Source organism: Opisthorchis viverrini (assembly GCF_000715545.1).
Source record: "Opisthorchis viverrini unplaced genomic scaffold opera_v5_51, whole genome shotgun sequence".
NCBI classification, from domain to species: domain Eukaryota; kingdom Metazoa; phylum Platyhelminthes; class Trematoda; order Opisthorchiida; family Opisthorchiidae; genus Opisthorchis; species Opisthorchis viverrini.
Window position 1 is genome coordinate 1,560,348 of NW_008751707.1, and position 21,849 is coordinate 1,582,196.

General features: G+C 43.8%; 1 protein-coding gene across 1 annotated transcript in view; it reads right to left on the reverse strand.

The window, feature by feature from the left end:
* Nucleotides 1–3,597: 3,597 nt before the first annotated feature.
* Nucleotides 3,598–21,849, reverse strand: part of T265_13276 (hypothetical protein) — a gene marked incomplete at both ends in the record, with an annotated part of 44,362 nt that continues 26,110 nt past the window's right edge. Inside the window, 5 exons of the mRNA XM_009168073.1 lie at nucleotides 3,598–3,795; nucleotides 8,609–8,879; nucleotides 12,590–12,904; nucleotides 16,009–17,671; nucleotides 18,941–19,602. Of these exons, the coding sequence (XP_009166337.1) occupies nucleotides 3,598–3,795; nucleotides 8,609–8,879; nucleotides 12,590–12,904; nucleotides 16,009–17,671; nucleotides 18,941–19,602 (3,109 nt within the window). The remainder of the gene's footprint in view (nucleotides 3,796–8,608; nucleotides 8,880–12,589; nucleotides 12,905–16,008; nucleotides 17,672–18,940; nucleotides 19,603–21,849) is intronic.

Sequence of the window (21,849 nt, forward strand, 5' to 3'; positions counted from 1 at the left end):
TGGAATTACGTCTCGTATGCTGTGATCAGACATCAAAGGAATATTAAAACTGATAATCACGTTTCAACTACAGTTGGGCTCGTAACTCTATGGTTGGAGCAGTCGCTTCAGGCACCATTTTTAACTAAAGGCACAAGGGCTCTGATGGGCCCCTCGTATTCAAAACGCTTCCTTGTTTCAAAACTAAATTTCAAAAACTTAGTCAAGAGAGATACAAAACACTGTCGTCTTGGGGCAAAGGTGTTGGGGGTTCATTCAGCCCAGCGTTCTGATGATTGTTATGTCTGACTGCTGTTTCCGCTCCAGTACCTAGTGCCGGAAAAAGACCCGCCGATAAGGAACACAACAGCCTTATTGAGAACAAGCGATTGTGAGGGCGTGGGTGCGAAAGTACAACGGCCTCAAACTACTTTATTGGAGGGCACTATGTAACGTTGGTCCAACGCTGTCTCGCTTTGATACAAGGCTGTGACACGCTGCATAATGAGGGGGCGTTGTCTGTCTCGTCAGCATCTAGTGAAGTTGAGGGTATTAGGAGATTTCTGGCATTCAGTGGTTAATTTCAAGAACCTGACCTTCCTGACAATGATGCCTTAACTTCGAAAAGTTTGTTAGCACTTTAGAAACTGAGAGAGCGTCTAAGCTCGCAGATCGCTGTCCGAGTTGAGGAGGACGAATAGGTGTATTCAGTTTGACCTCGTTGAAAACTCCATAAACAGCAGATTTTTAGCTGTAAATAGTTGAAGAATCTCCTGGACTATACAAATTAGCAAATTTCAGGAGTCCATGTACACTTGGGAAAAGCACAGGTCGAAAATAGGAAACCAGTATGGCCCGTCTGCTGTTTTTCCAGGGAGGTTGGGATTTCGGCTGAGACAATGTGTCGCCTTTTTGTGTTTTCCGCAACGGTCGAGTGATGGACGATCCCATCACCACTGTCGGTTAATTTGTCCTTCTGCCAATCCGCCTTTCGATGCAATTTACCACCATTTAAAGTTCTTACTTGATGGTAGAAGGCACTCACAACTTACCATCCGCCTAATTCAAAGATTCTTGGCGTATGTAAAACCGACCTTTGAAGCTCGACTTTGCATCTAGAAATGCAACCTAGCTAATGTTGTCATGTGGCATTTGACCCATTTAAGAGCCAGACTACCTACCGCTGTTCATTATGGCTTGTAATTTCATCTGAGTACTTTTATTAGCTGGTGCGTGAAAAACAAATTGGTTTGCAAATGAGTGTATTTCTCGAAAACAGTCCACTTTGGGTTCAAGTAGATCATAAAATTGACGGAAACTCGGGGACTTCTCCTACCTGATGAGCCACAAGAAGGGCGAAACCGGTCGTGGGCTGTCGAAGAGTTTTCAGCAACCTTGTGAGTAGTTTCCTTTATGAAAATAAGACCCGCCTAGTCATTTTAGACCAACGGCTGCAGCACTGCCAATAGACAATTGAATGTTTAGGCTGAACAACCTTAACTTACAGGCTTGGATGCATTGGCAACGTCCTAACTGTCACAAACATGACCAACAAAATTGATATCAAGCATTATCGATCATCGCCCGATGATATCAATCTGGGAGACTTAGTCGCGACATAAAGCAGAACTGACAAAGTTCCCACATAATTATCCAGTAAATCTCTTTCCATTTTATCTTGCGATCACGTGAGTTGAGCACAGTTGGTTACTACGGAGGATTTCCTATACACAATAATTAGGGGATGAGAGTAACATAGGGGTTTACCTCATATTTCTGCAGCATCAAGAATGGAATTTAATTTTCGAAAGCTTTAATAAACCGTTTTGTGACTTTTCACGTAACTTCTCATTTTTCCGTTATCACATCACTGAGATCACTTAACTGACCCTAAAGGGATTTCCAACTCCACATGGCACTTTCACCGTTCTAGTTTATTGAGTGTGTTACAAATGGAGTAAAGAATGTACGACACTTCAGTCTAATTTTTGTACATAGTAATAAAGCAGCCTCCACATACCACCCTTAAATTACGTCACAAGCAGACTTTGGACTCGAAAATTGACGTCACTTAGTCACGCACACATAAATCACATCACTTCCCTTAGACAGCTGGAGCAGCTGTATGTAAAGGGGAACTAAGTATGTCGCATACAGAGTTCTTATGCTAAGCCACTGCTTAAAGATCCGTACCTGGGTTAATTCAATATCACCAGTATCAGTGTAGATGAGCTTTCATTAGGAAGCGAGCTATTTTATTTCCCCTCAAAGACAAATTTATCTGGTCCTCGGATTGTACTAATATTTTGATCCCAAACCAAGGGCTGACGAAGCTCTGAAAAAGGCTTCATGTATCCCAGAATGGAAAACGCTGAATTGTAGTTACTTTATTGTACAAATGATTTAAACAGTGATGTTTACTAAGCGAGACAATCCCCTTGGCCCTAGAAATCGACCAGGGTTGTTAAAGCAAATGTAACGGTACTTAGGTTTACAAGGTTATCGATCAAATGGTCAATGTAACCGGGTGGCCTGACCAACAGTGTAGCAGGCTGCCTCTGACTCTGTCATGTGATGACCTTGTGTGAGCTCAGTCTTCGTGACGCTCGTCGATCGACCTACGTCAATTGTATCTAGGGCTAGTCTGCATGAACTTCGTGATGCACAAGTCGAGCTAGTTCATCCGTAAATAGATCCAGCTCCCGTTCAGTTCTGCGCCTACTATCTACAGGAATAGCAGCAAATCGGATCAAAGACGACAGGGATTTGATGAAACTGTTGGTTTTGTGTGGAAATTCGGTAGTTTCCCATCAAGATTTCGTCCTGACAATGAGGTCCGCCAACGCTGAAGAGCGGAGAAATACCGTATGGCTATCCCATGCTTATTGGGTATCATCAGCAATGCATATTTCACGAAACTGCATTGAGAGTTACCGATTATCCCCACACAACCACCAGTCAATAAGTAGCTCAGAGGAAGAATAATTTCGCCAGATAAGTGTAACTGCCATCTTAAAAGTCACGACAGCAGCAAGTCGGTACGTCACCTCATGACGTGGCCTCTGTGACTGAAGGATGAATGGCGCTATGTACTGAGTGAGTTATTCACACCGCCGGTCAACCGTTCGTGGCCAAACAGTCGTGTTCAGCCAGTGGACGGAAGTTAGCGGGTTGGAGTTTCCTTAGATTCATACTGCTGCTGATTCCCTATACAGATGAAACGACTGTACAGTGCTTCTCAGCACAGATTGACTTAACTTACAGCACGAAATCTTTCCAAAATTAAATGCCTTGCACTGGACTACCATCACCCGCCTTGTTATTCTGCACATCTGCTGCTTTAGCGATAGACACTGAATATGTGTTGCTTTTCTAATTCAACGATATAATGGTTGAGATACTCAGTTCACTTTTCTATAAACTGTACTATGTAACTTTGTAATGTACTACTCATAAGGTTGCTGAAAATTCGTCGACAACCGACGACCTTCTGAGGCTCATCAGGTAGGCGCAGTTCCCGGGTTTCCCTCAACCTTATGTTCTACTTGAAACCAAACTGCACGAAATTAGCGAATATACACCCATTTGCAAACTAATGTGGTTTTCTAAGAGACTCACCTGGAACCCAGCTGAATCTTTCGTTTGTGATGTTTTCTGGCAACTGAATGTGCTGCACCAGTCCGCCTCATGTTTCAGTCGCCAAGATATTCGAGATATCGCGATACATTTATATCTTTGTAGTGTACTACTCGTAAGGTTGCTGAAAATCCGTCGACAGCCCACAACCGGTTTCGCCCTTTTTGTACTATGTAACGTCTCGAATTTCGTTTACGGAAATCGCGACAATGTATGATATGAAGAATATTCTTTCCAACCTACTTGAAATTCAGGGTCCAAAAACTGGTCTTAAGTTTCCTGATCCTCTGAGGACATTTAGTTTGTTTACTTTATAGGTCGGTCAAACTACACAGGGTGTAAAATAAGTGATCAATAAAGCCTTTTAACAGCCGATTCGGTTATCAGTGGATTGCATCGTTCAGAAGTACATTTTACTGGATCAGATTCTGCACGACGATTTCTTTTTAAACTGTACAATCCCTCAGTGTGAACAACGAAATAGAATCTAAACGAGGTTGGATATTTACAGTAAAAAGATGCGATGTGATATGACCACACATGGTGATGGAAAAAGTCATCGAATATATCGAGAAAAACAAGTCTTCCTCGTAAAAACTTAGATGGAGGCCCAAGATCTTCACGGTTAGAAGAATACGATAAAATCCAACCAGGAGATAGCTTAAACATCAGAGGAGAAAAGGACTCTGATACGCATGATGGTTCCGGATGGAAAATAATGGCAGATGAAAAAAAGCAATAAAACATATTGCAGACTAGAATGTGTAACGACAACCTTCTCAAGGAGGGTGGACTTGTGTATGTTCTGGAAAGCTGGCGTTCGTAGTCGGGGTCTACAAAGTCGAATGGCAGGCAGAAGCACAAAAACAGATTATGTCGAGCGACATCAGAAGAGGTAGATACACACTGAAGAAAAAAACTACTGAGCGAAACACTGTGTGGAGAGATAGCTTTCCGCTTCCCAGCTACCAAAACTGTTATTCGGACAAGGAGTAAACTGATAGGCAAATTAAGAGGACTGAAGACCTGTGATTGACATAATAAACATAAACTTTGAGAGTCATAAATGAAATCCACATGCAATAATTCGACGCGGCATGTACGTCTCTAGTGTCTCGAAAAGCTGTTCAACTAACGAACTGGCGTCAGTTCATTTCCAATCCTAAGCGATGTACAGTAGTCTCCAAATGATTGCCCCTCGGCTATCAGTCTTGTTTATTACAGTCCCGTAAGATCTGTTTTGAAGTAGGGATTTTTGAGAGGTCACTTACAAATTACGGTAAGGACTAGTGCACCTGTCCCTCATGCGCGAATTCCTAAACAGGGGAAATGATTCAAGACTCCCAGGCCGTTTTTCGGATTCCCTTAACACGTAATTGTCTGGTAAATGACATGACATATAGGTGGGTAATCGAGGTGGTTGGAGCCTCCCAACACGATATTTGCATAAAATAACTGCCATAGCTGTTCCCCTCTGAAAAGATCGCTTACAAGGCTGAAGAAGAAATCTGTAAGAAACTTTGCCAAACTATACTGAATTTTCTGTAGCTTGGATCCTTTGCAAAGTTAGGATTCTCAGATGGTTGTGCCAATCGTAAAGACGGAATCTACATGATTAGTGGCCTGATAAAGGAGACACGTGCTCATGCTGAACGCAGCATGGTCAGAGAATTTGTTGGCAATATGAGCAGAGTTGGAAATTGTAATCGAGATTTCGTCCTGTAAGTGAGGTCAATCTAGGCTGAAAACCCGAGGGGCACTCCATCCTTATTACGCACCCCAAGGTAATTTTCAACCCGTTGAGCGGTTTAGTCTTAACTACTAGTCAGAATTTAGGGCATCCTGGAGATTAGTGAAATGGAGAGTTTACAGGCAATAAGCTTTTACAGAACGGATTATACCTAATGGTACCATACAGATTTGAGCGCCGTTCGACGGAAGGTCATACGTGTTCGAGGATGGGCGCTCAGTAGTCGCACAATGGAATCGACTTCTCGAAAGCCACGACGTGTCCCTGACGTGCACTGAAGGAAACAGGCGACTGAGTTCAGAGTGTGAGTCGAAACTTTTGAGCCCCATCTAGGCATCACAGGGTTTCAGCGATGCTAGGAAATTATTCCACTAGACTATTTCTGCCGAAGTTATGATTGCATCAATGGACAATGAAATTTAGTAAGCTTCGAAAACGTGAGTACATACGCAACAAAATGCAAAATTTTGGCGAAAAATGTTTTATTCCACTCGCAAATATTTTGCAGATGAGATCATTGTGCGGCCAATGGGCCACTAGGGGGTGTGTCCACCGTGATTTAAAACCTGCGTATCAGGTGTCATTTAATTTGCCATGATGATAATTCCACTCGCAGTTGAGATGTCGACCTGTTCAACTATGGCTTGTTTCTAAGACGTTTGGTCTCTGCTTCAGCAACTTCATCCTAATCGACCAGGTGTTCTGATCACCAAGTTATCACCGAGGTGACGAGTCTTACCTCTGAGTGGTCATTGCTTTCGCCTATCACTGCGGCAGAAAATTAAAACACCATATGACTGTCACGGAAGTAATGGTTTATTATCAGGCTGGTATGTCCGCGTAGCACCACAAAAAAGTGACCGGCGGGTTAGAACATGGAGTAACCTGAATCTGAGTTTCAAGTTGGGGATACCGGGTGCAATCCCGGTGGGATATCGTTTGCGAATGAGTTTGGAATCTGCTCTGGAGCGAAGGCCGTTTATACTATGATAAAGTACCAATGTTGCCAAAAATATACTATCAGTTATCACCATCGGTTTCGTTAAATCAGATAAATCTAAAAGTCTATTTACAAATAACTACGAGTATTGATAGCGTGTCCCTCACTTGGACGATAGTTTTGAGGAAATCCACCCCGAACAAATAATCCAGGAGGGATTTAGGCATCAGTATGAGTCCCATACGGTTTGGTCCTCTTGTTGTATCGTAAGCATTCACTATGAGTTACGCCGACGGTAATAGGGTAAGTAACATAAACAGTTTGCGCCTAATAAACTAATCAGAAGAAGCTGCGCTGGTTCCTCGTTAGTTTTCTTTGGAGTATTCAGTCGATTTCCTTCTTGAAATCTAGGCTGACACGCTTACTTGGCTTCGAAATTCGTGTTCAAAAGTTGATTTTGTGAAAGATTCCAAGAAAAGTCGACCTTCTTATCTGTAGCACACTAGTTCGAGCACAGTTGCGGCTGGACAAACTAAACTTAAGACAGATTTGATAAACAGACGATGGCGTTTTCTCAGATGCATTCAATCCCATATTTACCATTCAGAAAACATTCAATTTGTGATTATAAACTACTTTGGCGTGAATAGGGTGATAACCGTTCCGGCACTCCTGAAAGCGCAATTTCAACAAACTTGTAACCATCATTCAGCTATTTTCCCAGTCATCCAAGTTCTCCTAGAAGGGGAGCTGGGGATAGGGTAAGCTCATGAGGTAGAGCATTTAATTGTCTCAAAATGAGTAGTGGAGATAACTGTTTTTCACATTAGAGAATAGGACTATGATCCTCCTTCGTAAATCAACTATAGAGTCGACGAAAACCGTTGAACAGTTCACTATAGGCTGATTTCGTTTTGAGGCTCATCAGATGGGCATAATCACCGAATTCCTACCAATGCTGTTTTGTGCTTGTCGTTCGTCGTTTGCAGATCAAGCTGGTGTCAACAATATCCTCAATGTCTTTCTGACCAATACATGAGGCGACCTCCATTCAGCATGTTCAACTGATGAATACCACAAATGTCAGATTCGGCTGGGTCTTCTGTCAAGATGAATGATGAACTCCACAAAGATAGTGGTCCTTCTTGGATGTCCAGTTGGTTAGTATGACCGATTATGGTCGGTAAACTCGTTGCAAGGTTTCTTGAAAGGCACTTTAGCGCAGCGCTTCCTAGTCACCGAGCACTAATGTAGAGAGCTCAGCTTGAGCTCATGGATGTGAGCAGTCAGCTGTTACTAGAGGAGAGACTGCTTTCCTCAAACCAAGAGTTGTATTCAGCGGTGATATGCGATCTAGAACATGAAAGATACACTCAAGCACCTTCAGGATGATAAGTACTGTGGTCTCATTATTTCCCGACCGTAACCATTTAATTGGTCACACCTGAAAGCTTTAGTTGAGCAGTGTAACCTGACGTTTTTTTGATCTAGCTGAACGGTCGGCATTCTAAGTTTGTAGGTAACGAGCGTCTCATTTCCCATGTACTTCGCCAGTACAGATCGGTGATCGATCCAGTACACTGATGCCTTGAAATGGTCTTATCGTCGACTAGTGCAGCCAGATCTACCAGCACTAAGCTCACGCTCCAAGGTATGCATCATGACCCTCGGATGTACACACAAAACATGGGGCAACTATTTGCATGGTAAGTCCAGCTGTCAAGATCACAAGTCTGTCACTGACACGCACTGCAGATAATCAGAGGAGCTAAACTTGGCGTTTGAGTATCCTGACAGTCAAACAGAAATTAAGCGTATTGCGAAGAAGCGCTGAGCTTTTTTGGCATTCGAAAAGAAAGTGATCTCTGTTGGGTAACACTAGGGTCACTTAGAACACTAGGGTCTCTTAGCAATAAAAAGTTCGAAAACAAGCATCAATGTTGGTGGATTTGTGATGTTTCATGTAGAAGGCAAACAAATAAAATGCCCGGTTCCACATACTGTCTAGAATTAGCCACAAACATCTACATCTATTCGAAGGTTCCCGAAGTTAGAACTGAAGTGCCACACGCACCACACTGTAATCTGATGCGCACAAAACAACAGTGTTCCATACCTTCTGGGAAAGTTAATTTCGCTAGGTACTACGCTCAGAGACGGGAGGGTGTTGTTGGCAGGTAGCAGAATTAAGAATCAAGGTAGACGGAAACATGAGTGAGTTAAATTTGAAAAGTACTCCATACTTCAGAGAAGCTGACCAGATGTGATAAAACACGAGTCATAATGAGAGGAGCTAGACCTACCGTCAACGGCTGCACAACACTAGACGGAGTACTCCACAAGTTTGTTGTAAGGTGTTCTCCAACAATATTGTAGACGTACGTTGCAGCAGCAAACTGAACGGTATCACTAGAATATCGCATGACCAGATTGGCTAATGCGGCTAAAAGATGGTGCACGAATTGGGGCCGACTTGTTATGCTACCGTCGCGTAGCTGCATCCGAATCGTTTCAACAATACGTAATACGGATTTTCTGCCTGTTTCTTCGGATTCCGATGAAATATTGTGTAGTCTACAGTAAAATGAAAAACACGGAATGCTGTCAAGAGATGCAATGACGTTGTTCATAGTTTACTAGATAGTAGAGAGGCTCAAGCAACGAAGTTTGACTCAACCTCGCTAGCACGTAGATAGAAAACTCCAGCTCCATGACGGAAGCATGTGGTTCAACCACATGAACAACATTACCTTGAAGGTACTTACGAGGAGAGGATCTCCAAACTCCCGGTAACATTACCGGCTCCTAAGGAGCACTCTTAACGTGCGTCACAAGCAGTTAGTCATACATTTACAGCAGGTTATGCACATGATCTTAATAAAATGAAGGCCGGTGGCCAGAAAAAAAGCGAATTTAGTGTTGCGCGCAATAACGATTTTGGCACGCATGACTGAGCACAGTGAGTCATCAGTAGCTCAGGCATTACGTTTGAGAAACTAACGTACGAAACTGTGAAAGATTTTTACCGTACGCTATCGTTGGTTGTACGTGAGCTTCGGCACAGAGTCTACTTTGTTTTCTGCCTTTATTAGATAATCTAGGGCCCCCATGTTTTCAACATAAGTCAAACGGTAGTCAGACACAAAGATGCTTTGTGGGGTATCTTAAGAAAAAGACCTGTAGGGGATTGTAGGTGTCACTAAGCTTAAACTTCCTCGAATATAGGATGCATGCGTTTCCTAGTGTTAGACACTCAAGTTTTTACAAATACAAAAACTGTCAGACATCAGGATAATGTTTGAAGCAATACTCTTGCTTACTCTTGATAACAGAGACCGTTTTAGCGCTGATTAGATACAATGAACACTCAACCAGAAAGGGAAGTAAGAAGCAAAGTGTACTTAGATGCGCTTGCGGAGAAACACTGGACTAATTTGATCCATGATCACGGTCTATGAAGAAGTGAGAAGATGGATGTTTTCGATTTCGAGAACGTGCCAACAAGCACTGATTCAATGACCTGCTCTGACGTGCGCACCAAATAACCGAGGAGAAGATGCGATCAGGTTGACAATGGGTTAGCGTATATAGAGAAAATATTTTCACCTTGTTTCGTGCTCCTCCTGGAGGCAGCTTATCATAATCATCATTCGAAATATTGTTAAGGTAAGTTCATCTCGATGCAAACAGCTGATACAGCCAAAACACCCTGAAGTGATGTTTCGATATAAAATAGTAGACAGAATATCGCTACCGCAACCAGGTATAAGGCCAGTTGGTCGTGAATGAAGAAAGGTGAGAACAGGATCCGGATACCGTAGCAGTAAGAGATTATCAGGAAGGTCAGCTTCCTGAAAGCAACCACTGAACGCCCGACATCTACCGAGACTCTCAGGTCCGCTAGATGTTAACCAGATAGACAACGACCCCTCAATATGCAGCGCGTCACAGCCTTGTATCAAATCCAGACAGCGCGAGTCAGCGTTAATCAAGGTCAGACAACGCCCCCGCAATATGCAACACGTCGCAGCCAGACCGTGTGCGTCAGCATTGGACCAAGTCCAGACAGTGTCCTTCCAATAAAAAGCTTGAGGCCGTTGTACTTTTCGCACTCGCACTCTCGCAACCACTTTGTTGGAATATAGCTATTGTGTTCCCTTCCATGAGCCTTTTTCTCTCCGACACTAGGCACTGGAGCGGGTCAGCAGCAAATACCACAGGCCGACGAATCAGCAGATATAACAGAGATACATTGCAACGGACAAACAGGAAGCGTCAGCTGAGGAGCAGTATTTTTCACACAAGTCACTAAAGATTCATCGATAGATTACGTCGTACTTGAAGACACGCCCGGTGTAGTTGGGAGGTAAAAGTTCTGCGAACTGAGAAACGGCGCCAGCTGACCGTACTCCTTCGTGCTACCAAGCTCTTGGTCCGCAAGAAAGGTCTGTGTGTAAAAGTCTTATCCATCAGCTAATACCCAATCTGTGATCTTTTATCCTCGAATAAAATCCAGATACGCCTTCCGTTGGCGGCATTCTCCCTTGAGTGGATGGATCACTATACGCCGATGGACGGAATAATTCATTCTCACAATGATGAACCGACGAACAAGACCAACTGAAAACATGGAAGTCGCAAAAAAGGTTCGAACAAATTACCCTCACGTACAACGTCAAAAAGCACACCATCGACAGAATGAGAAAGTGTTCACGAAACTTTGCGCGTGACAAAATTTCTTAGTACAAGGGACCCTAAACAGTGAATTTGAGTAGTGTCGATTTTGACTTCAAGGTTTACTATTGGTATGAAAACTGACTATGGTCAATGTTATCAAAATAGAACCTGAGGCTACTCTCAACTCAGTATTAGGATCGACTACGCCAATCGCCAAAGACGCATGTGGAGCATTCGCAACTGGAACCCACACGAAAGTGATTTGAACACACCCACGCCAACTTGCTTTCCTGACTTACCCGAAGGTGTAATTGTCATGAGGCTTAAAAGAACAACACACCAGGCCTGTCGTGTACTGCGCTCGACTGTCACCCCAGCCCCGGTTACTATGTCCCTTCTAACTGCACTTTAGCGTTCAAGGTCACACTGCAGCTATATACCAAGCCGACAGGAAGCAAAGAAAAACAAAAACCCTTTTCCATTATCGAGCTTCAAATCAGTATTGACCCATTCAGTGTGCAAGTTTTCGAGCTGTTGTTGAGATGACTCGATGAGGGTTGAGTACACTGGCCATACAACTGTTATTGTCGATTTCTACATAAATTCCAGTGAACGACCACGAAAAGACGGTGAAGATGAAAGTTTGATTGTGCCTCTCAAGTTTCATTGACTCAATAGCGGAGCCAGTCAACTTAGCTAATGTCTGAACTAAGGTGACACCGTTGCTCGATGGATAAAAAGGTTCGACAACGTAGATAGATGTATTCGGCTCTATACTGTGTCAGTTACTGAGGTTTTCTGATGAAAAAGTTCAGCTGAGGAGCAGAACGTGAAACGGCATAGCGACCGGGCTTGGAACAAGCGATTGAAGCAAATAACTGCCAGGAGAAGCCCAGACATGAAAAAAACACATGTGCACAGAGTGACACATCCCCAAGGTCACCATAGGCATGACGCGCTTCGGATAGCAGGTGTGTTGGCGGAGCCCATCAAACGCGGCTTAGCAACATAAGACCAGTGGAGTGGGGCTGAAATCGTTCACGTCCGGAACACCGCCATTGGCTGTACAAAACGAACAAGTGAAGGAACATATTTGGCCCTGTAGTCATCCTACGTATATTTAAGCAGAAGCTCTGTGTCTTGTCCTGAAAACAGCTGTGTACGGGTTTCTCTGTCTTCTCCTTATCGCGTAGTCTGACGGACTCAATGTAGGCGTAACCAATAGACGGTCACTATGATACAACAATGACGAACATACACTGCTATGCTTCCGGCCCTTCAATATGAAAACAAACTATTCGAAGCGGCAAGTTCGTAGGATCCCTTCAATCAAAGTAGTAAATCAGGTTAAGCGACAAGCGGTGTTCGAAACATCGTGAAAATGTGTAATCCACCTTCATACGCATAGCAGATGGAGGATGACTACCTCATATTCACGGACTATGAGCGCGTCTCTATTTAACCTAAGTTGAGCTAAGGTCTAACTCGTCTTACTGAGAACCGACGGCCCCGATGGTTATGAAGACGGGTGGTAGTGAATGTCTTTCCAGGTAGTCAAACTCGAGAGAATAAATGCTGAGGATATTGCTCAGCCTCTAGACTCTTACCTTTTGGATGGGGATGCTGTGAAGGAGAAGCGTTGCAATGCTGACTCAGCGGCGTCTAAAATATCCGAACACCAGCACTGCCATGTAGTGGCTTGATCTGGTTTAATCTGCACGAATGGTTCGTCTCCGAGCCCACTCAGAGTGGGCGATGCTGTGGTCACACTGGATGTGCTCGAGCTGGGAACAACAACCATGTGCGAACCTTTCCGACTGAGACGCAAGCGTAAGCTTCGCTGTTTTTTACCCGTAGGTGTCGATTTAGCTTCTTCGACAGAAAGTGGTGCGGCGCCTGACGCAGCCATTCCCAAAGAAGTGCTAAAGAAGAGATAAATAAAGTCATCAAGTTATAGAGGAACCATATAGATAAAGATAGCTAGCGGATCGACCAGCGTATGGTCTAGAGTGTACTACTCATGCCTACGACGCAAAAGCAAAAGTAAGTTGTATGAAGGAAATCACTGGCTATTTGAGTTTAGAGCTGAGTTTATTTCTGAACGGATTCGGCATCTCGAATACCCATCGAGATAGTAGAATTGTATCGATCTTTCAACGAGTTTTGTTCACAAACTTTCTTTAAAGCAAGCTGATGGCTAAATTGGTAGTAGGTCAAGCAATCCGACTGGTCGTACAAATGAGTCACATACTAGACATCAGGAAGAAGCTGAAGACGAAGAGGATCACTGGTGAAACGGTAGGTTAGCAATGGAACAAAAATGCGCGTACAGTACTCTTTAATATGAATTTGCAGAGCGAGGTAAGTTGGCTAGAGGGACGTAAGTATTTGAGGACGGAAAATTGATTTCATGCGATCGTAATGCTTCACCATAAAGAAGAAGAGTCATTTCAGAGGGGGATCGTAAAAATAAAGGGCATCACATTTGGTATATTGAGGTAATGTTTCAACTTCCCGCAATTGCTCACAGTAGGGTGTAGGCATTTCGCAAGCATGAATTCAAGGAACCAATCACCTGAATAGAATATCTGTTACTCGTTTTTTGGAAGATTTACTCTAGTTCAACAACTCTGGTGATCACGAGGCAGAAAAGAACGAAATCCACAGTTTGGCTGCTAGGACAGTCAAAATAGGCACCGACTATACCATGCTCCAAGGCAACAGTCACGTGAGTTCAGTTTTGAGCACCATGGACAAATTACGAATAATGATTTAGCTCGACAAGGTTAACAGTGGATAACAAGCAATAATGTGCGGATAGGCTAGCTAAACCATATACATAAAATAGCTAGTAGGACGGTGTCTGTTATTATGTTTCTTACCAGTTTTAGGACCAAAGGCCTGTTTTAAAGGCGGTACCAATATGTATTTAAAATCTCATAAAGAGCTACATGCTACTCATAAGGTTGCTGAAAACTCCGACAGCCCACAACCGGTTTCGCCCTTCTTGTCATCAGATTGGCGCCGGCTCCGAGTTTCCATCAACCGCATGTTCTACTTGAACCAAATTGCACGAAATTCAACTAATACCCACCTACACATCAACTTGGTTTTCAGGGAAGCCTCATCTGGAACTCAGCAGAATATCTCGTGAAGAAGAGCACCATAAACGAGAGATTAAGCTTGGTTCCAGGTGAAAATCTTGAAAACCTAATTGGTACGCAGATGAGTGTGTTAGTCGTAGGAAGTTCCTTCACATTCTACGGCGCAGTAGAGAAACGCGGCTAAATCAGAGTAAAAGACGGTAACCTGTACCCTGGCTGATAGTACACACCTGAAGTCCGAAAGCAGCACTATCGGCGAACGCGCAGTTGACACATACCATGACGTAAGTCGCAACAAAACATTTCGGGTGAGTTATAAGATACAGCCAAATGACCTGACAAATGGGTATGAAGGAGATCACGAAACGTTTGGGAGTTGTGGGTGCTACTCGCCTTCCGGGATAGGGACCACGTGATCCCCACTGCGCCCGGTTAGAGACGCTGAAAGATAGGGCTGGAAACCCATGTCAGTGACGTTCTTGCTGGCAGTTTCTATCCAGATCGCCTGAATGAGTGGCTGGAGGTGTACACACCTCGGAATGATTGTAGTAAGCTAGCAATAAACCCTCTCTCCATCCACTTTTACTCTTTTCTTCACAATGTTTTCAAACAAATCATGGTTGTAGGCAGCGAGAGTTTGAACACCGACGTCATGCTGTCCATGATGACGTTAACTCAGCCGGAAGATGATATTACAGTGAAGAGTGAAATAACACGTCATTTTTCCAAGTGTGTGTTGATTGTTCAAAGGAATTTCAACTCATTTCCTCGAATAGAACCACTCACAAAGTTGTCGAAAACTGTTCGATTCAGCAACTTCGTGAGTAGTTTAGTTCAAGAAAATGTATTGTTGTATCCCGAATTACATACCAGCTGAAACACGAGGCGGCCTTTGTGCAGCATAGTCAGTTGAAGAATAGCTCAGACAAGAAATTCAGCTGGATTTCAAGTGTATTTCTCATAGAAACCAGATTAGCGCATTTCTCTAATTTTGATTCATTTCTCTCAATTACTGGCGCAACTAAAGCATCTAGTTGTGTTACTTGTACTGACAAATGCATGTGGACATCATTCCGGGATGAAAGAAGAATTTCAGTGTGTCTCGTTCCCCAATTTAAAGTTATAATCATTATATTTCGAAATGCTTCTATCGATTATCCATGTGACCACAAGATGCAAAGTGACAGCGGTTAGATAACTTAGGGTGTCCTAGAGTGACTGTGAAGAAATAGTTTTCAGCATTGGGTCAGGTTAACATACAGCGATAGACGGCACATTTACCGCAAAACCAAGATTGTCCTGCCAAGTCTACGTCATTACGACTAACGTACTCTTCTGCAATGACATGCTCTGCTTTAACATACTGTGAGGTATTTTGTTTACCGTAAAGCAGCTCACTTCGAGAATATCACTGCACAAAATAGGACGACGGATTTTACGACGGTAGCGCAGCACTACTGCCGACCTTGGCAACCATTTTGATGTTGAGGGGGAATGTTTTGCCACCGTGCTCAGTCTGTGCGGAGGGATATGCCACCACGCACGCTGACAATAAGCCGTTTAGCCATATAGCGACTGACAAAGCTTAAGTTGGAGGCAAGGTATAGAGATGAACAGTCTACGAAGGAAATTAACGTTTAACGGTGGCAGCGCCTCAAAAACCCATATGAGATTCGCTTAAGCGATTCCCTTCCTATTGCTGACAGTGGACGTTTTGTAGAATAGTGCCTCTTGACACAGGTGGTTTGTTAAGGTCCTATGGGACGGAAAGCTATAGTTATGCCGTTGTGGCATCTGCAGTAATCTTAGAATTGAACGTAGGAATAAAGATGCTTGATTTTTTCCTTTGAAATGACCGAGTGAAGTGAAACGAAATTATGAATTCAAACTGAATGGGGAGAATAGTTGAGTCAACAACTCACGGTTCTTGGGGACGAATGGGACTGAAATTGGAAGATAACGGTTCGATTTTGACCGTTGGACTCGGTTCAGCTTGCACACCTAGCAAAGCCAGTTCATCCGCATCTAAGGTTGGAAGACTGACGAACGGGGAGTCAACAAATAAAGGCTTCTCGATACTTTTGGTGAACTTGCGTTTACGCGTATGTGGCCGTCGTGTTCGGTGATCCTGAATGTCTTTACCGCATACAGTTTTGCCATCACCAAGATTGTCATTGATCATATTTTCGTGACGCTGATGCTGTGAACCATTGGACACTGATGGAGATTCGACATTTTTTTCCAAAACGACACGTATCGAACAGAGATAGTCGCTTTCTGTGAAGGGTGAAAGTTCAACTGCGAGCTCCTTATCTGGTTGGATCAGTATGGGCGGAGGAGAATCCGGAGATTTCGCACAGGTTAATTCACTGTCATTGAGTAAACTCAGACAAACTGCCGGTGATGGTGCATCGATTGGAGAAGCCGCTGTTACAACACCGATACCTAACTGATGCAGACTGGGGTCTCCTGCTACCTGAGATTTATCAAAATCGCCTGCATCAGTTTTGGGCACGCATAAAGTTTCCAAGTCCAGAGACGGATATTCCAAGTTAAAATGAGGATCGGTTTCCGGTGAATTTAAATGTACCACAGGGAGCACGTTAGGCTCGGTAGTTTCACAGGATACAGCCAAGATTGGCGTCGCAGACACAAATGACTCTAGTTTACCACTAACTTTGGGCGAAACAGCAGTGGGGGTTTGGGAAGAAACGGAGTAGGTTGATGGTATGCTCGGAGTCTCAGAAACACAAATATTGGTTTCTTGTGGGTACGGTGTAGCGTGAAGGCCGTCGGTGAGTTCTGCGGTCGGACACGTACCCGTATCGGGTTCACTTTTTTGTTCAAGTGTTTTTGGTAGTGTCTCTGCTGCAGAAACATCTTCGCTGGAGGCACCAGGCGAAGCCTCCAGTTTAACTTCCATATAGGCTGGACTGGCGACTAGGAATTTGTTGATCATCGTCATACTTGGTACCGAAGAAGAGGTTTCTCCGGGGACTTCCTCGGGTACTTCCTCGGGAAACGTCGATTTCACTTCCTCTTCTGCTTCTTCTTCTTCTTCAGCATCTTCAGCATCTTCAATCGGTAGTGGAGCAGAAACAAGCGGAGGGTCAGGAACGGTCATGGGTGACGGAATTTCACCGGTCACAGGCTCCGCTACAAGCGATCTAACAGTTGGTGTGCCTTCGCTGTCAAATCCGACCGACACTGTTTCCGGCTGATCAGTCAACGCATCCGGTGGACTATCTCCTTCTGTCTCAGTTACGTGACTCGCAGCTTCTGTCATTTGTGACGAACTTGGAGAGGCATCTGAGTTTGATGTTGCGCACATGGCGGGAGTAGCAGCTTCATCCTCTTCCAAATCGCTTGCTTTGTCAGTAGAAGAACTATCGGATGAAAATGACACACCAAGAGTTTCCTCTGCGGCAACATCCGAGAGCTCATCTGTGTCGGACGAACACATCGCTGTAGTTGATGGAGTTGATGCACCGCTAAGGATGCCCACGGGGAACTCACCTAGCTCAAGGGCAGTTGTTGATGCTCTCCTCAAGCTGGGTGAATCAGGCATCGATTCAGGTCTAAGGCCTATGAACGGAGGTAAAAAAGTTTTAAATTGAGTAGGATATTAAAATGAAACACAGTACTTTACCATATACATTGGAAGTACAAGCAACTGATGTACATACTTAGTTCGACGGAATAAGAGTGGAATGCTCTCGCCAAAATAGCTCAGTGAAGATGCTGAACTCTGAATTTTGTATTCAAAGAAAACAAACCAAATATACTATGTGACAACTCAATCAATGTTAGCTTTGACACAACTACACCCTGAAACCAAGGTAAAAAAAACTTGTGTAGTATGAAAATGCCGAACGGCATTCATAAAAATTCCACTGGGAATTCAAGAAAGTGAGCATACTGGGGTGTAAGGGATACGCCCAAAAAGTTCGTGGAATTCCTGAGGAAATTTTGAATTTTGGAGAACATTTTAAACATATTGTTGAAGGGACTTGAAGCTAAACCGAAAATTCCCAGGAAACTAGTCGTAACAGAAGCCGATTGTGAACCGTCTTTTCGGCCGACCTCTCTTGGTAATTATAATTGCGGAAAGACGAGATGACTAATGGTCTTAAAAACAGTCTTCTATTGGTGTTTGTTGTTCATACGAACATTGCTTCATCCATCACCAAGTTCTATGGAAAAGGCTTGCACTTTTTGTGAAAAAGTGATCGGATTCACGGTACGCTGTCTACAGATGGAACAACTGCAATACTGAGGTGAGGCTCGAGTCCCTCCTAAGGGTTCTGTTGTCGTTTGTATTGTGCACTTGAGTTCATTTTCCCTAATCTCGTCTCTCTCATATCAATTTAAAACTAATGCCATTTGGGTTAACATCAACGTCTAGCCCAGTGTGGAAACCATATCAGGGGTTCACTGATGACACTGACGGATATCAATTGTTGATCCGTTATGCGGAGGTGTAGAAAACCAAGGTGAACCTCAAGTGTGACGCGGAGTAGCGTCCGCGGTGGGTCATTTAGTAGAGGACTTGCGCCGCGAGTGTGCGGGTTCGAGTCTCGCTCAAGGACTCTTTTGATTGTGATATGTACTTGGGTCCATCACCCATTTCTTCTTATTGATTGGGGCTAAAACCATATTCTACGAAAACTAGGACATAGGTTCCCTCAGTCCATGGAAAGCCAAATCCACTTGTGGATATGAACGAGATTACATTTGCAGCAATCATGTAGCCACCATGTAAATAAGCCTACGTTTACAAACGGACTGGACTGCCTCAAGCTTCCGCTTAAAACCTACGACACGTTAAGGAGCGGTTTGTTTTTTGTAGCTTACTTTGTGTAGGACTTCGATAGACGGTTGACTGTATTTCATCAAGACTGGTATCAGGAACCGTAACCAGTACCTTTCTTGCCCGAGTAGGTAGCGAACGAGCAACGCGTGCAGTCGAGGGTGCTCGATTTCGAGCAGCATTAGCAAGATACCGTTGTCGGGTGGCTACGGCAGCCCGCGTAGTTGCCGTGGTGTTGCGGGAGGCTGCAGTTTCACCGGCAGACTTCACAGTCAACCGGGAACGCCTTCCTAATACAGCAAGAGGTGGTTTTGAACCTGAAGAACGGAAAGTAGCCGATGCCTCGTTCAGCAGCTGATTCAAGCGTGCGGCTCCAGCAGTTCCTGAACATATGTTCTTGGTGGTTTTGCCAGCCGCAATACCTGGAGGACAAATCCACACAGATTTGGGTACTTGACACATGGTTTCCACTTCTGACCAGGATTGGGCGAACTCCAAAATTTTCTCATCAATTGCTTGAGTGGAGCTTTTCGAAGCAGATTTGGACCGGGTTTCGCGACTTCCTGAAGAAATTTGGGATTCCTCTGTGTCAGAAACCGACATATCCCTTTCTGAAGTTAGTGGAATATTCATAACTTCACAAAGCTTCTCAAGGTGATTGTCATAAAGCCCCTCTTGAATCTCAGTGTGCATCGTCTTAAGAAAACTGGAACAGATAAATGAAATGGAAGAAAACGTAAAGTACGTCTTCCACACTCTTTACTTTATATATTATGCTGGCAGTAGGTAAGCAATGGACTTGTTAAATGTATTCAGAAGTACGAAATCGTGCCGCGATACTGACTGGTTCAAGTCTGAAGGCTCAGGTAATAAACGATACTTAATATAGTTAACAGCTTCGATGGATGCCAAAGTGTGAAGTAAAGCGCTTCTTCTAGGAGATGTTTTAGGACGAAAAGTGACTGATTGGACGAAGGACACGTGTTTCAACAAGTTTCGACATGATTCCAGGAAACAATGCAATTTTCCACTTCGACTAGCACGAATGCTTCAGATGTTCATTACGTTTGCAACTTTGCAGAGGATTCAGAGATCCCTCCAAAACCAGTAAAGCAGCATTTTGAGTGGAGCGTATTCCCTATAGATAGATACAGTTAGGTAACGGAATCCGAGTACCTTTTTTTGCCAAGCAACCTGTCCTGTCATGAGATTTTGGCGGAACGCGACAAAAAGTGTACGTCTGCAACATATCCAAAAGCTACTGGACATCCTTAGTAGGGGTGCTACAAGCATTCCATCGAGGGTAGCTCAAACCACTCTTACAGCTCCCGATCAATGCTGGATTTCGGTACATTATCGCGTACTATAAGATAGCAAAACCTATTTTAGATAGATCAGTGAGTAAGGCACCAGCTTACGGATCGCAAGTCCTGTCGTTCGAGCCCAACCTCAGCATCTCGATTGCTCCTATCTAGGCTTGGGCAACCTTGGAGTATCCCAGCCCTCGTGCCTCTTTCTGTTGGCATGGCAGCTAGGCACCGAAAGGGTGTTACAACTGAACGATTTTTATTTTTATTTTAGAAGACGTGAGTGTTTGGAACGTTTAATATTATTTTCGCATCCTTGTTCACTGGGTGTCCTCACAACAGCCCACAGTACGTCAGCATACCAGGAGAACAAGACTGAGCAGTTCACCGAAAGGTGTTACAACTGAACTATTTTTATTTTTATTTTAGAAGACGTGAGTGTTTGGAACGTTTAATATTATTTTCGCATCCTTGTTCACTGGGTGTCCTCACAACAGCCCACAGTACGTCAGCATACCAGGAGAACAAGACTGAGCAGTTTCAGTCATAGTTGTTTTCTGCTTTCTCAGTATGCTAGCAAAACTACCTTAGCGAGAAACTAACATGCAGTGACATTATACCCTGTATTCAACAACTCCATCGTCAATTGGCCACGTATAACTTCGACTAATACCATAATTTGCGCAATTGTTATTCGTGAGAACACTGCACCTGGTGTCATCAACCACCGACCATCAAAACTTGAGTCTCTACTTTGTCAAACTTCCTGTATGTGAGTACTCATGTGCGAATCTTCAAGGACACTAGCCGTTCATCAGACGCAATCAAATGACATGGCATGAACTTTTCTACATGATCCGGTGAAGGTTTCAACCAGGAGGCGTCTAAACGCGACGGGACCCGTATTGCTCTCCCTATATCTAGATCCCTTATCGTCGAAAATGAATCTTCTTCTGACTTCTTGTCGTTTTGAGTCTGAGTGAGTTTGAATTTAAGACATACTTCAGAAGAAGTTTCACAGAGTTAGGTTTGAAGTGAAATGCAGAAGCACACTGCATTCCGGTCGAAGTCCTTTCACTACATCCAGGAACTGTGCTGTTTGATAGACCCCAAAATAACGCCACCTGAGAAGAGAAACAGGAATCAGAGGCCACATCAGCCTCCCCAGAACATCTCATACATCAATGTCATTACGGTTTGTTCCTTTGTACACCAGTGGACCTGTTTCTCCGTAATGCTAGACCGATTAGGCCACCGTTATTGGCGAGAACAATAGCCTACTGATTTAAACATCCATCCGAGTAGATTCACTACAAGAGACCTTGGAGAAACGGCTTTCACAATTCCAGTTTTCTATAAGACAGAGTACAAAGGAAACAATTCGGTGGCTCAATTGTTTGGTGCGATGTAAACGCTGCATGCCAAAGAATTTGTTCAGTAATCAAAGAGGAAACGATAACACTCAAGCATAGGCAAAACAACTACCATACGTGTGGCTGACTGTTTCATCTGTGAACTTGAAGACATTTACCTTGCAGGGTAAACCCAGAGTTCTACTCATCAAACAACAAGACAACAAAAATGATGGTCTATAAGTGAAGGCATTGGGGCGAGATGGCTCAGCGGTTAGAGCGTGAATTTACTAA